The sequence below is a fragment of the Boleophthalmus pectinirostris genome, unplaced genomic scaffold (assembly GCF_026225935.1).
Source record: "Boleophthalmus pectinirostris isolate CB_2022bp ecotype Guang Dong unplaced genomic scaffold, ASM2622593v1 HiC_scaffold_22, whole genome shotgun sequence".
Classification (NCBI taxonomy): domain Eukaryota; kingdom Metazoa; phylum Chordata; class Actinopteri; order Gobiiformes; family Gobiidae; genus Boleophthalmus; species Boleophthalmus pectinirostris.
In genome coordinates, this window is record NW_026571190.1 from 28,068,546 (window position 1) to 28,085,682 (window position 17,137).

General features: G+C 37.5%; 1 protein-coding gene across 1 annotated transcript in view; it reads right to left on the minus strand.

Annotated features, from left to right (window-relative positions):
• slit2 (slit homolog 2 (Drosophila)) overlaps positions 1-17,137 on the minus strand; it is a 133,737-nt gene that overhangs the window by 11,591 nt on the left and 105,009 nt on the right. The window contains 13 exon segments of the mRNA XM_055158481.1: positions 353-450; positions 1,386-1,510; positions 3,299-3,462; positions 4,420-4,491; positions 4,607-4,678; positions 5,847-5,918; positions 6,633-6,701; positions 8,467-8,599; positions 8,922-9,088; positions 9,757-9,900; positions 11,855-11,998; positions 12,124-12,198; positions 12,323-12,473. Coding sequence (XP_055014456.1) covers positions 353-450; positions 1,386-1,510; positions 3,299-3,462; positions 4,420-4,491; positions 4,607-4,678; positions 5,847-5,918; positions 6,633-6,701; positions 8,467-8,599; positions 8,922-9,088; positions 9,757-9,900; positions 11,855-11,998; positions 12,124-12,198; positions 12,323-12,473 — 1,486 coding nt within the window.

Consider the following 17,137-nt stretch of genomic DNA (forward strand, 5'->3'; position numbering starts at 1 on the left):
CACCCTTGATCATATTTTAGGGCTAAATATGAAATGTTAACCCTTTTTACTCACATTATGGTTTGGTATTATAGTTTTTTAACATTCAAAATACTGTCAGTGCATTTATTGTTGTCTATTTTAAACAAAAGATGCATGGAAATAATCACAGTAGCCTAATGATAACTTAACAGATCACTGTAGCTGTGTGAGATACTAAAATTCCATGACTTTCCCAAAACGTTCATTGAATTTACAAAATTTCCATGGCTTTTTTAGTATTTCCATGACCGTGGGAACCCTGAGTATACTATGTAGATACATTACAGATAGAGTGAAGCTTTTGAGCCTTTATTTCTTGAAGAAGACTCACCAAAAGTTGCTTCCCTCTCCTTCCTTCAGATGGCATGTTCCTCCATTTTGGCACGGGTTACTGATGCAGGCATGAATTGGCTCCTCGCAATTCTGGCCCTAAATGTAAACAGTAAATTAATTTAAATGGTTCAGTAAGTATTTACAGGGCTCACGTTACCCTATTTATTCATCAAAAACATGCCCGGAGTTGTATTTTGTTTGATTTAAGCATGTTTAAAACACAAATCCTGCATATTCAGGTGGAGTTCTTGTCTCTAACAGAAAACACTCTGTTCTACTTTGCAAAAACAAAATTTAGCCCAGTTAAGATGACTTGAATTAAGAAAGTTTTATCATGATTTGATTAAATTTCACTTGACAAGTAAAATTATCTGCTAGTGGAACCAGACTTTTGGTACTTAAAATATGAAAACACATCTTGCTACACTTAAAATAAGGAAAACAACAACTTTTTGCACTTAAAATAAGAAATAAGCGGACGAAAATGGATGGATGGATGGATAAGAAATAAAATCGAATGTTGCTTGAAATGAGAAAAACACACTTATTTCATTGGTAGATAATTTTACTTTTCAAGTTGAATCTACTCAAATCAAGTAAAATGTTCTTAATTTAAGTCATTTTAATTTAGCTAGATATTGTTTTTTCCAGTATACCCTGTGATGCAATGGTAATAGAAAGAGTGTTTTTATATTCCTTACACATTCACTAGAATGATTTGGAGGATTTTAGCCCTGGAATTGTCAGTCTTTTCTTAACAAAAGGTAAAAGGAGCTGTTAAATTGAAAACTATCACTACATGACAGAACATTTTGAGCTTTGGAGAAGTAAACAAACTAATAATGCAGGATTACTCAAACATGTGAATAAAACAAAAAAACAACTCCAGGTGTGTTTTTCATGAGGAAACAACATTTTAACATGGCTTAAAGCTCACAAGAGTTCATTTTGCGCAATATAGGACCTTTAAAAAGTAACTCGTAACTAATTGCAGCTTTTTGCGGTAGAGTTGTTACTATTTGGTCTAATACCTTAAATCCGTATGGACAGTTGCAGCGGTAGTAGTTTACAGGATCATTGGTGCAGGTCCCATCATTTTTGCATGGGTTGGAAAGACAAGGATCACACTTTGCCTGTATATTTATGTCCACAGGTCCTACAACAAGAAGAAAGCACCATTTTATAAACATAAACATGCAAAAGTATAAAGTACTATCACAAAAATAATGCAATTTCCACAATCCTGCAAAATGCTCTATACTTTTGTTTAGAAATGGCAATTGTGAAATGCAACATACATTTATAGGTGCACTACTTTTCTAGTGGAGGGTCTGCCAATCATTTGTCTCCATGGAGATGTTATTGCTTTGAAATTCATGTTTTTCAAGGTATTTATAGCAATAAAGTGTATAGTGTAAATGAATACATGCAAAACAGACCAGTTCAACGTCCTACTGTGGAGTATTCCAGGCTTAGCAATAACTTTATGGTAAACTGGATGGCAGACCCCCCACCCTAACAGAAAATACATAAAATACATAAATATACAATGTTGTGAGAGTTTTGCAGGAGCATGGCATGAACCAACAGAGGCAAAAACATGAGGAGAGAAAAGGGAAAGGTTCAGTTGGTTTTAGGCTCATTCAAAGCACTGGGGGTATCATCAGGAGGTACCACGACTCAACGGGTAGATTCGATAAACTACTTTACCTGGCACCAGAAAACCACAAGGCCCCGGGACTTCTACAGTGCATCACGTTAGGTTAAAAATAGGTTTCAGTTAAATGTTCATAATCAAGTGTGAATAGGCCTGTCACGATAATAACTATATCAACTAATCTTTCAGTATTCAAAAGATGGAATGTACTGTATTTTTGTGCTCAGTATTTATCACTTGTATATTTTATTTGTGCTACTGAGGAATTTTTGGTTATTTTTTAGCTATATGATAAGCTATAAGAGGTAAAAGGTTCAAATAATAACTTCTATGACTCATTACAAATACAAACTAAGTACTAAAGTGTGTCATTATGCTATTTATTTGTTTACAGCTCATGTTTTTTTTAAAACATGATTTAAAATGGTTTCATAAATTAGTTTTAGTACTATTGTTTATTTTTTATATTTACTCCAGCAATATATCAAGCTTCAAACTTATCGTGACAGGCCTAACTGTTCATGTTATTTAGGTGCAATAGTCAAATGCAGAAAGCCAAAATAATGCTAGACATGTTTAAAGGGCCCATATTACACTATTTCGTGTTCTTTCCTCATCACAAACATATCTGGAGTAATGTTTTGTTTTATTCACACATGTTTAACACACAAACTCTGCATATTTAGGCTGTTCCACCTCACATGGTAATAAGTGCTCCACTCAGTTTTTAAACTCCATACATCTTCAATAAAATAATTTTAATTATTTCAGCCCTTGAATTTCCAATTTCTACTGAACTAAATGTAAAAGGTACCATGAAAACTACTACTTCATGACATGATAAGGTGGAACAGAGCGTTTTGAGATTTGGAGATGTAAACCCAACCCAAAACATGCTACATAGGTCTCCAGAAGGAACAGATGGTAGCTAAGGTCAGTTAAATAGAATCAACTAATTAACCTGCCCAGGGACTACAGGTGGAAATTAGCACCGGCACTACAACCTGGTACAGTGCATCTCTCCTGTTAAGGGTAATGTAAATTGTGCACTGTCCTTGTCTCATTAAATAAATAAATAAATAAAGAGACAGACTAGTAATAAAAAGTTAATCAAATGTGTGAATGAAACAAACACAACTCCAGGTATGTTTTTGAGGAGGTAACAACAGTCTAACATGGCATAAAGCTCACAAGAGTCAATTTTGCGTGATACAGGACCTTTAAAATTAACATTTGGCAACTTGTGGTCTCTTCTAGGAGTCCTGCGCAGGTTGCTTCTGTATGTACCTGTGCAGGTGAACTTCTTGGACGGGGTGGTCAAGAGCAGTTTGTCCGTCATGTCTCCAGGCCCTGCACAGCGGGCGATGCCAGGCTCTTTGTACCCGCTCTTCACCCAGTCAGACAGCCACTGCAGGTGACAGTCACAGTGCAGAGGATTGGCCCCCAGCGCCCTGGAAACAACAGAGCAAACAGACACTTTACACAAACAAGAGGCACTTTTGTTTAACCGCATTTGTTAAAATGTAAATCTTGAGCTGCAACAATACACAATCTGTCAGGGAATGAATACAAAGGGATTGCAGAGTAGATCACGGCCAAATTAAATGTGAAGATGTGGGGTAATTTATTATGATTCAGAGCATTGTTCTCATTTAAAGGTCCTAGATTACAAAAAAAAACCAGACTCTTCCTCAAAAACATACCTGGAGTTTTGCTTTGTTTCATTCACACATGTTTGAGTAACCCATTATTATTTTGTTTACATCTCCAAAAAAAGTTACACCTTGTGATGTCATGGAGCTGTAATTTTCAAGTTAAGTTTTTGCCTTTTGCTCTGTAGAGATAGGAAATTACAGGACTGAAATTATCCAAATAATTCTAATGAAGATATATGGAAATCAGCTTAATATTCAGGGTTTGTGTGTTTAAACATGTGTGAATGAAGCAAAACACAACTCCAGGCTTGTTTTTCATGAGGAAACAACATTATAACATTGAAATATAAAATAGTGTAATAATGGCCCTTTAAAACATCAGAAATAACGAACGATCACTGAACTATTGCGGCTCTATCCGTGGTGCTGATCTTACTTCAAATAGTGTCACCGTCTTTGAAGCATTTATTTAGCACAATACAAAAGCTGTTCAGTTTCGTCGTAGATAGACGACTGTTTATAGCAATTACAACGGTACACACGTCGTTGGCGCATCCTCATATGTTCGATAAAGTAAAATGCATTTGTTGCTAAGCGACTATGGTACTTATACACTTATAGCACATACTTATTTCTGGAATTCCTCAGACCTTTATAATGGTAATATGCTTTTTTCTATCTAATGCGTGACCTATAGGCTAAAAAGCGAGCACTTGAGTGACAGTGATAACATGTACGCGTGTGTGCACTCACAGGTGGGAGAGTGATGAGAGGTCTTTGAAGGCTCCCTCTGGTATCAGTGATATGTCGTTGCCATGGAGAGACCTATGAAATCGCAAAGGGAGCAGAGTAAAGAGCGAGCAAATGTAGAAACAGTTGAACGTTGGCGATCAGTGGCACAGCTCCCTCACTTATTTATATTTATTTACTTTATACTCACAGAAGACGCAGAGACTTGAGTCCATCAAACGCTCTCACCGGGATGCAACGCAGACGATTGTAGCTCAGGATGCTACACACACATACAAAATAAACATGTTAACATAAATATTCAAAGGGCACCTACAGCGTATCTTAAAATACAGGCGTTAGAAAGATATTTTAGTCCGCAAAAAAAAAAAAATAGACAACCCAGCCAAATAGCATTACTCCTAACATAGAAGCTATTTACAATAAGCTGTTTTTAGGTTCAAAAACATAGAGACTTCTTTCATTTTCAAATTTTCTCCAAACTTAAGCCTACTAATTTCCACACGCCCACAGAGGTAATTAGCAGAGGGAAATAGCACTTGATAATTCTAAACCGATGCCTGTTTATTTGTACAGTGACAAACGTAAATCATTTTTAGACAGTGGTGGAAAATAACAAAGTAAAAGTAGTAGTACAAGTAGTACTTAAGTATAAATTATAGGTATCTGTACTTTACTTAAGTGAATTTCAAAGTGGATACTTTTTAACTTTTACTTTAATACGTTTGAGAGCAGGTACTTTCTCCACTATATTTTTTAACTGCACTGAAAATTAAAGTATTTTCATTACTGCTGAAAAGGTAGAGGGGGTTATTTTTTAGCACATTCATAGTTTGAGCAAACACAAAAATTGAGCACAAATCTTTGTCAAAATCACTAATTTTTAAGCTTTATTAGATCTCAAAATCTGCACAAAATACTTTTACTTTTTACACTTTTAAACGGGTACATAAATACTTTTACTTTAGCAGATTTTTATGTGATACTTTTACTTGAGTTTTTTCCTTTTGCTCCAACATCTGTACTTTTACTTAAGTAACAAAATTGAGTACTTTTTCCACCACTGTTTTTAGAGTATATTTATTTCTGCTGTTGAACCCAAAACACATATGTATGCAAATAACACAAACACACTCAGGGTCGGACTGGGAACAAAATTCGGCCCTGTCATTTTTCCTCTGGACTGGGCCACCCCATTCAATTCAAAATTTGAGGGAGGGGAGGGTGTGCACACATCGAGACAGCGCAAATGGAAATTGAGGACTGGGGAGGGGGGTGTGGGGCCCAAATGTGATCTGAGGTGGACCGGCCCACTGGGCATTTGTCCAGTACAGATTGCCAGTCCGAGCCTGTACACACTGAGTATATTAGTGGTATTTTGATAAACGTTAAGATCAAAATGCAAAGTGACATTTTAAATCATCACTCACAGCGTAAGCAGCTCGGACATGTTACTGAGGCTGTGGTTGGACAACGTGCTGATCTGGTTGTTACTCAAATCACTGAAAAAAAACACAAATACATCAAACGCATGCATTAGCAAACACAGACACAGCAGTTCTTCGTCTAGCATTGTATGTTCAAGTCATGTTCTCCACACGTCACATACAAACCCAACGTAGCCACTTTGTATATAAAGTACAGTGTGCAGAAGGGAATAGTGTTTTCTCATGTTTCATGGTCAAGACAAAAACATTTACTTGAGTTTGTTCAAAATGAGCTGATATAAACAAATTTAAACTTGATTTCATATCGTTTAGCTCAGTATTAATTGACTGATTGATGTTAACAGAGACCATGGAAGGCTAATATTTTGTACATCAGAAAAAGACAATCATATGGTAAAAGGTGACATTTTTATATATTTTGTATTTTTCACCTACATCAAGGAACCGCTCACCTTTTCACACATATATTCATACAACGCAAGGCGGATAAAGTGTCTTGCTCAACCATTCAACCAATGATGTTTATGTCGTGGCAGGATTCAAACTACCAACCTTCAGATCACTGGACAAAGACTTTACTAACTGAGCTACTGTCACCTGTTAACCATTGCTCTGTGTTGCCACATTTTGCATCTGATCACCTTTAATTTGTCATGTCAGTTTGTAAACTTAAAGCTTTGTTGTTGTTAGCAAAGTGTGTTTTCGATTGTGATAAAATGCATGCGAGTGTCTTGTTTGTCATTATGTAACTAGATCAAATATACTTACATGAGAGTTAGATGTTTGTAATTTGAGAGCTCTGCGGGCACCTGAGTGAAGTGGTTACCATCCAGATACCTGAATAAATAAATAAAACAACAGGGAGCAAATGAGCAATGAGGACAGAGGCACAAAATTAAGTTATTGAGCCACAAGAGAGCAACTCATCACAGCACATGAGCAGTTTGTACAGCAAGAGCTTTAATAAACTGCGGAGTTTAATATTTAATACCCACATAGGAAAAACAACACAGTAACACGTGACTGAGAAAGTTGCAGAGACTCTCCTGAATAAATGAAGTCTTCGTTAATATTTGAAAAACGCATCATCTGGTGAATTAATAGAATACCTCATGGCTATCTCTCATGTTCCATTCAAAGCTATCGGACTCTGTAGTAATTGTCCCTGTGATGGGTTCTGCAATAAAAGCTCTCAATGAGTCACTGGAGTGTCTACCTGTCTGCGCAAATGTACTATGACTGAGTGAGTACTCTTGTAAAGTAATTAAGATCAAAGACTTATTTTCTAAGCTACAGGCAATACCTAATACTGCAACAAGCACTACCATGTCTTTGAAACTGCTGAAATCTATTTATTATTGTTATTTTCTGATCTATGTTGTGTTGTTTCCTCATCACAAATGTACTTACATCTAGACTTAAACAAACTTTACTGATCCACAAGGGAAATTATTTGGACACTTAGAGTTGTGTTTTGTTTCATTCACACATAAATCACATAAATCCTGCATATTTAACTCAAACGGAAAACCCTGTTCCACCTTGTGATGCCAGATAGTAATACAAGAAGTGCTCCACTGTGTTTTTAAGCTCCAAACAGCTTCACTAGAATCATTTGGATGATTTCAGCCCTGCAATTGCCAATCTCCACTGAACTAAGAATAAAAGGTAGCTGTTAACTTAAAAACAACCTTTAAATTGTATCAGAAAGTGGAACAGAGCATTTTGAGCACTGGAGATGTAGACAGAACAATAATAAAGGATGCAAAACTTTAGGGGGCAGGAGGTACTACTTGGATGTATAAAGATTATGCAAAATTGTCTTTTTGGTGCTTTTCAGTGTTAGCCAGGCTGGCGCCACCTAGTGCCTCCGCTCAAGTTCATTTCTCTCCAGCAACTAGATAAGGAATCGGAATACACTAGACGGTTCGCAAAAACCCTGGAAGTGCGAGTTCGGGCACCAGCCAATCAACGAAGAGCCATACATTCTGTGTCGGCAACGGTTCCCGAGATCGAGGATTTAAAGCCGGAACAAAGAGAATATTTGGTGAATTTTATCAAGGGGAAAGACGTTATTGCCCTTCTTCCTACGGGATTTGAGAAAAGCGTAATATACCAGTTAGCCCAGTTTGCAGCGCATTACATATGTCAAGACCAAATAGCAGCGACTGGTTAAATGAAAAAAAATCCCTGCCTACCATCGAGGAAACGAATTCTAATGCTGCGAGGTCAGATGGTTTCTACAAAGTGAAACCGGTTGCTGAATCAGGCTATTTCAGTGTAGGGATCAGTCTCAAATACAAAGCTGAAAAATCTGAGGCACTCAAAAAGTACGAAGTAATTAAAAGGCATTAATACCACATGTCAGACAAAGTTAAAATCATGCCAACGCGTTTCAACCCTTCTTCCTTCATCAAAGCAAAATATTGGATCACTCAAATGTGTGAATGAAACAAAACACAACACCATGTATGTTTATGATGAGGTAACAGCATTATAACATGGCTTAAAGCTCACAAGAATCAATCGTCTGTAATATAGGACCTTTAAGCATGTTTTTCACTTTTTTGGGTGGTAGGTTTCATATTAACAGCGGGCTCACAGTTCAGTGGTCTCCTTGGGCAGTCCTTTAGGCAGAGTCGTGAGGCCTTTGTTGCTGCAGCGTACCACAGTGTCCAAGCAGGAACATTCAGCCGGACATCTCAGCACAGGAGAGCAGCTATTCTCATCATTACCTGAAGACAACAAGGAATTTTATTTTAGTTTTTTAGCAGAGAAAAAGGGCCTAAAGACTGGAGATGTTCTGGGACTGTAATCCATTTGCTTGTTTCTAATGAATTTTGATTAATCTGCCTGTCTATTATTGATCAATGACTGTTTCACCGTTTGATTTTCTTACTTTCTGTTGTTTAAATCAATGATGTTAAGCCCTAAGAGGCAACTGCTGTTATGATTTTGGGCTTTTACAAAAACAACTTACTTAGGACTATCACAAACAGTATTAAGTGTGCTTCATGTAAATAAAATAAATGTTCTATAATCTTTCTTTTTTCATACCATCTTCACATGCAAAGTCCTGGACTGCTACATCCTGAATCGGGATCTCCTTCAGAAAGTAGGGGCTCTGACAGCGTGGGTTTCCGGTGACGATGCGTTTCCGTCTCAGCCAATCACCAAGCCAGGCCAGATGACAGTTACAATTGAACGGATTGGCCAGAAGATTACTGTAAAAAATGTAAATTCAAGATTCATATACTAATTTTGCATTAAGTTATTTGACCACACTGCATGAAGAACATTTTACTTTATTTGAATCGATTCAACTTGACGTAAAATGATATACCAATGGAATAAGTGAGATTAGATTTAGTATCTTATTTTAAGTGCAAAAAGTTGTCGTTTTTCTTATTTTAAAGGTGCATGGTGGAGGGCCTGTCCCCTGCTTCACTCCATGGACATATTGCCTGGAATGTTCCACAGTATGGCATTACACTTACCTCTGCAGAGAGAAAGATAGCAGGTGACACCATGATGGCCAAGTTACATGTCAGATCTATGGAGAGGCTAACCCACTCAGAGTAAGAATGCATGTTTTAGGTCAATGAAAAAATGCAATTAAGTAAATGATGGATATGTTTAATGCCATATCGGGGCATTCCAGACAAAACAATAACACCTCCATGGAGACAAGCAGGTAGCACCCTCTACCAGAAAAGTTACACAGTGCACCTTTAAATGTAGCAAGATGTATGTTCATATTTTAAGTACAAAAAGTCTTGTTCCACTGATAATTTTACTCAAATTATGATCAAACTTCCCTAATTGAAATAATCTAAACTTGGCTAGATTTTAGTTTTTGCAGTGCAGTTTGGGGCAGAGCATGTTTACTCACAGGGTGGACAGTGAATGCAGCGTATCGAAGGCTCCGGGGTTCATGGAGGTGATCTGGTTGTCATATAAAGACAGCAGGCGAACTGAACTCAGCCCCACAAAACTGCTGTTACTGACACAGCTGATGCGGTTACTCCTCAGCATCCTTGAAACAGAAATACAGTAAAAAGGTAAAGGCACATTCACAGCGGCTGATTATGGTAATGGTCAAAGTATGAATTATGCATGCTCATATGTTTGAACGGCCGAGGGACGGACAGTGTATTTTATTGTGAACGCTGCATATGTACTTGATGTGCTAATGCTATTGTATAAGCAGGGATGGGAAGAATATTATAAATGTATTTAGTTATGGAATACTGAATACCTGCATTAAAATATAATTTATAACATATTCTGATACATGGTCCAATCAGAGAACTGTGTTTTGAAGACTTTTACATCAAGGTGCATTTAAATTAAAGTGTAAAAACACAACATAGAATTAAAAACAGCTTCATATTTGTTTCATTGTTTGTTATGTATTTCCTATCACTGATCAAAGAAGGAAAAATCACACATGCATTCACAACAAGAGCTGTTTTGTGTTTTTCTCACAATTTTTGCGCAGTTTGAAGCCTAAATGGTGTGATCAAGTACTGCCATGTATTCCTTTGATTTTAGGAAAGTAACTGTATTCTGAATACCAATGAAAGAGGAACTGGACCTAGGCAGATTTTCTTTGCATTACTGGGAAATTTTGGGTTATTTTTTTGCCCCCTCACAGGTTGAATTAATAACTTCTATGACTCATTACAGATGCAAACTAAGTAATAAAGTGTTTCATTCTATTATTTATGGCAGCTCATGATTTTTTTTTTTTTATATTGTACATTTACAATAGTTTTAGTGGTTTAAATCTGCTCTTGGTTTATTGTGTCAGTTGCATAAATTAGTGTCAGTATTATTGTTTAGCATCTATATTTACTGCATTATTATATCACATCAAAACATGGTAAAAAAATAAAGTTTCAGATAACCTCGATGAGAACCCTGCATTAGGTTTTAGCATCCAAAAGATGATTTAGGAAGAAATTTGGCCTGGGATTCTTTGACTCCACTGTGACAAAAGAACAGAAGAAACTGATGGTTCACAATATTAGGGAAAAGGAAAGTTCAGAGGTTCCACAATAGCGATGTGATGCCCTTAATCAAGCAGATTATGAAGGGAAGCAGATCAGTGATTTTGTCACCACCAGCATGGTGCTTTCTCCAAAGCTCTTGATCTGCCAAAAACATTTTGAACCATTCCCCCAGCAGACTGGGCTGATGATGCAGACTTTCAGAACACTGCTAAAATTGTGCATTCCAGGAAAGTTGTCAAGTGATGTTACTGAAAGGGGGTTGACGCTTAATCAAGATTTTAACTGTAGCCAAACAAAGAATGAAGATCAGAAACAGTATCTACTGTAAGTTGTCAAAGAGCACAGGCACGTCTTTTGTGATGCCAACAAAGCCACAGTGGTTACTGGACTTAGTAAGTAACTTTTTATGGACTTTCTAACAACTTTTATGGTCTTTCTAAGTAATTTTTATGCAAGTTTCAGTTTGTGTTTGCAGAATAAAATGACAAATTATTTGACTTCCGCCTTATTTATTTGGTTTGCTATGTTATGCCTTATGTCCTGAACAACCTCAAATCTGAATTAATTTGCATAAAATTTTGACCCAAATATTTTGGCCAGATATGCAACCAAATGCAGGGCTCTAATTTAGACAATCTAAACCACCCTAATATCTCACATCGAAATCGAAACTGTAATGGGATACAGTTACTCAAAACTGGTATTCTGAACACCTATTCTCAGTACATGTAGTAGTATTCAGTTACTTTTCAGCACTGTGTTTACTATTACACATGTGTAGAGGGGGGTCGATAGGGGGTGGACAAAGGTTTTTTTTTTTTTTATTGTACCAGGCCCCAGGGTCTCTGGGGCCAAGAATTTAACCCTCTTATTATTGATTTATATTAGAGGGGGGCCCATGTGAGGTTTCTTGCCCCAGGCCCCCAAACTTCTGTGGACAGACTTGCGTGTGTCTGTATAGTGTGTGGTACTCACAGCGTCCGCAGCCCGCCCAGCCCCTTCAGCATTCGATGGTGTATATTCTCCAGTCTGTTTGAGGTCAGGATGAGCTCATTGACCCCAGCGGCCCCTTCAAACGTGCCCTCCTCGATGTCTGTGATGCGGTTATTGCTAAGGTTACTGCAACAATGTAAAGAAAGAGATGTACAAATATACCATCAGCAAAAAACACACCATCTACAAAGCGTGACCTCAGAGTGACTTTGTGAGCGCCCTGCTATTTTAACAATACGAGGCTGACTCACATCTTTCGCAGGTGAGGCAACTTTTTGAAGATCCCCGTCGCCTCCAGCACAGAGAATTCATTGTTGTTCAACCGCCTATAAGAATAGAAGAAGCCATTTAGAGACAAGGAGACAGTGCCGTAGAAGGAATAAGATAAAAGTCATCTGCAGTGTGTTCTCTGTACCACACAAAGACAAAGGTTTTGTAGTTCTGACTCACAGTTCAGCGGTGTACTGGGGGATGTGGTCTGGTATTTTGGTGAGTTTCTGGTTGGAGCAGTCGACCGTGGTGCCCTCACAGCGACACTTTTCTGGGCAGGCCAAGTCCGCAAAGCAATCTCCCCCAAGTTTACTGCGATAATCTTCTGTACCTGGATATGCCAATGTACAAAATCAGCAAAATCTCACAAAGGAAAATATATGTTCCTTTACCTCTACAGCCTATTTTGGAACTGTAACTCTGAATCAGTGAAGAGAAAAACAGTATATGATACAATACTTTTGAGGTTTAACTTAGGATTGACAACTGGAACATTTTATTCAAACCAGAGTTGTTTATTGCTAAATTCTTCATTTATGAACCACATTTATGATGCAGAGGTGGAAAAGGTGCTCCCAGAGGTTTTAAAATTATAACCACTGAATGTATAATTCAAGTACTGCTGTTCAAGTACTCCCATAAAGCAGATAACGTGCATTTTATTGGCTTAAAAAAGAATTATACCATGGTCAGTGGGATTCCAGTGCTAATGGCCGTGCTTTATTTTTATATAACCACACAGGTAGTTCCGGCAACAGTTAATCACTGTTCTATATCACTACGCCGTGAGCATCACCATGGCAACAAGTAAACAAAATACTGTTAGGAGGGACTATCTTCAAGGAAAATAGAAAATAACTTATGCGTTGAACATCAATGGAAAGCCAAAAGGTTATTAAATTTAAATGTGAATTACACATTTAATAATACATTATACAGTTACCAGAACATTTCATTCAAAGACAACTTTAATGGGCCCATGTGAAACTATTTTCTGATTTATGTTATAATGTTGTTTCCTCATCAAAAAACCATACCTGGCTGAGTCCTTCTCTCAAAAAGAAAACACATCTTGTGCACTACAAAAAACAAAATCTAGTCAAGTTAAGATGACTTGAATTAAGAACATTTTATCATGATTTGAGTGAATTTCACTTAACAAGTAAAATTATCTGCCAGTGGAATAAGACATTGTGTACTTAAAATATGAAAACATAACTTGATACACTTAAAATAACAAAAACAACAACTCTTTGCATTTAAAATAAGAAACAATATCGAATGTTGCTTTTTACTTGTCAAGTTGAATAGACTCAAATAAAGTAAAATGTTCTTAATTTAAGTAATTTTCACTTACCTAGATATTGTTTTTTCCAGTGTGATGCCACATGTCATAATACAATAAATGCTCCACTGTGTTTTTAAACTTCATACACTTTCACTAGAGTCATCTGGATAATTTCAGCCCTAGAATTGCCAATCTCTACCCAACTAAAGGTAAAAGGTATCTGTTAACCTGAAAACTACCACTTAATGACATCACAAGGTGGAACAGAGTATTTTGTGAGCTTTAGACTAAGAATGCAGAGTTACTCAAACATGTGTGAATAAAACAAGAGACAACTTCGAGTATGTTTGTGATAAAGTGCCGATATTCTGACATGTCTTAAAGCTCACAAGACTCAGTTTTGCGTAATATAGCACCTTTACTTAAAACATTTACAGGAAAAGTTTTCTAATTGCTAGGGAACACCACACACCAAACTGTTTGGGAGACAGGCAGAAAAGACCAGACCAAAGCAAAGATCCACCACACACATAGAGAAGACTGGAGGGTTAAAGAGGAGGAGGAGGAGGCTGCTGTCTCTTGTCTCTTGGCCATGCTGCAGGCTTGGCAGGGCCGTTCCATGGTGCTTGACAGAACCATGTTCCACTATAGGACCCTGCAGCCACATGGTTAGATCAAGCACAAAGGAACAACCTGCTGACCGACTGCTCCTCCGCTGGGGCACGGGGGTGGGACAGGGCAGAGGACAGGGCGAAGGACAGGGCAGAGGACAGGGCAGAGGGGAGTTAGTGATGGAGAAGTTAGGAAAAACAGAAGAACAATGACCAAGGCTACTTCCAGTGTGAACTCAGGTGCTTAATAATTCTAGTGTTGTGCTGCTTGTATACACTCAAGTCTCAATGCATATCCCATAAAGATTATATCATTTACTCATTTATTTTAGAATGCAGAACAGAGCAGTTTTAGCCTGCAACCTTTTTCCTCCGGTGAGCTACCTTTATAAAATGAAATGCCAGAGAGCTACTGGTTTTAGCTGTTGCAAGAAATTCACAAGAAACTGCGTAAATATAAAAGCAATGGCAAGGCTTAGATGGGGAACAGTTAAATGTCATAAAACATAAACCATTATCCATTTATTAGTGCGTAAAGTTAGGCATCAAAATTATTATTATTTTATCATGGTAATAGGAATTTAATTAATCAGTTTTAGGTATTCAGCACAATATGAATCACCTTTGTCAAACTACTTGGAATTGGAGGCTAACAGCTCCAGAGGTAGAGGTTGGAGACCCCTGTTTTACTGTATAAATTGTTTTGCATTACTTGCTATTCTGAAAACTACAACAACCGTAAGTGGGGCACACCTTTGATACTAAGTGAGTGTATTGTCTTGTCCACATCTAAACAAGATTAATTTAAAGCTTGAATAACAAATACAGAGATATTCTTCTGAATTTCCAGGCAAATTTAGAGCTCAACTGTGAAATGAAACTTTCTCACTTTTCAGATGAAATATAAAATGATTGATAGAAGTATTTATTTCATTCAATGTAATAATACAGGCCAATATTGTCTGTAAAGCCTTTAAATTTAATTAAAATGTGAGTTTGTTTCATAGTCCACACAGGAAACATGAAAGGAGAAGTGCTTATCCACTGTTGAGCTCTACTGGACTAGTATTGGGAATTTCAAAATAGCACTGGGAAAGGTTAAAGAGATATGGATCCAGTATAGAGCACAGGGAGGAAACCAGGTCGGAGCCATAAGGAAAAACAGGTTGAATAGAGTGACCGGGCTCGGAGTCTGGAGCAGAAACAGCAGTTAGTAAAAAGAGGGAGGAGAGCTACAGCAGAACTCAAGAGAAGCAAAGACTTATGGGAAACTAACTAAACACAAACCCACAGAGAAAACAGTACACAAAAACAACTGTTGTGTAAGGCACTTTATCTGATCAGTAAACAAGAGAAAGGGTCATACGATGGGGTCAACTCTGTCAAAGGATCCAGGAAGTCAAAAATATTTCAGTTTGTAGTGTGTGTTACTTACAGCCCACGTGTTGGTGTACTCCTGAGTGTTGTAAAGCAGATGGAAAGAAAAGAGGGGAATGGGTAGTGTTCAGATTCTAAAATGTCATATTCCCAGATGGGGGCAAGAGCCAGTTTTTCCAAGTGACACCATTGTACTTTGCCATGAAATATCTGAAAGGTAAATTCACAAACCTTTCTTTTTGTGCCTAGACTCCACAACTCACTATCTAAAAACAAAAATCCAGATTTCATCAGCATAAATGTTTGCTGCCCCCGTCTGTATTAATTACAATTGGCATTATACACTGCAAAACCCAAAATCTCGTTAAGATTACTTGAATTAAGTTTTATCATGATGTGAGTAAATTACACAAGTAAAATTATCTAACAATGGAACAAGGCTTTTTGTACTTAAAATATGAAAATTGTTTATACATACTTTATACATCTTGCTATACTTAGGATAAGAAAAACAACAACTCTTTGCACTTAAAATAAGAAACAAAATCTAATGTTGCTTGACTTAGGAAAAACACACTTATTCCATTGGAAGATAATTTTACTTATCAAGTTGAAGCTGCTCAAAAAAGGAAAAATACTAATTTTAACTTACCTAGATATTGTTTTTTGCAGTGTAAAAGCAGTTTTTTTTTTTTTTTTTTTTTACTCACTGTCCAATCAGTGATTACTGGAGGAGCTAATGGTTTGTGAACACTAAAAATTGAGATGGCGTAACATGACATCAGTTAGGGTGATTCGACTGACAAACACGGTGGTGGATAGCAGCTTGATTTAAATCTGTGTTTGTGCTGACAACAGAGCAGATAAAAGAATCATAAATAAAAGTGGTGTGTTTAGTGCAAAAACGTGATTTAGTTTGTCCGCTCCCTTTGGCATCAATCAAAGAAGCGCTTGTCGAGATAAAAACAGAATTGAATCTCCGGCGAGTTGAGTTGTTCAAACCGAAATTGGATCTGGAATAATACAGCGTGAAATAAGACTACACAATGCATATTAAACCGGCGGATTTGAGGCGCATTGATCTTTAGGGGCAATACCAAGGTTGTACCGGGGAATGGAGCGTGTTTATTCAACTTTTCAACCACAACTGTTTCTAAATTATTCAGCGTTGCCCTGTATGTGGTATGTGTGCTTTGAACGGCTGGGGCCCGGGGTGCGCTTCACAGTTAATGACTACACTGGTGCTGCTGTGTGATGCTGCTGTGTGATGCTGCGGTAATGACCGCCGTTAGCCCCACGCTCATCTCGTATGCATTTGTGATTTACATATTTCCCAGCACCCCCCTGGGCTGCCAAACTGTGTGACCTTTTTGATGTAGTGTGCACACAGATGCTCACGGACACACGTTCAAACATTAGCCATCATTACATGTGCTAAGAGTCGAAATGTCTGGGGGTTATATGCACTTTGTCGCTGTAATATTTTACACTATTAGTGGCGTGAGCTATTGACAGTGACTGTGGTGACACAACCGTGAATGCACAAAAGCTGTGGAAGTGAAGGGTGTCCTGATCAGCGAAAACATAAGTCGCCATCCAACATTTTACATTATATTCTATATTATATATAATACTACATTGCTCACATAAAGTTCACTTCACCTCATCTCTATAACTGGCCAATTGCAGTCTCTGTCTACATAACACTCTTAGAAATTA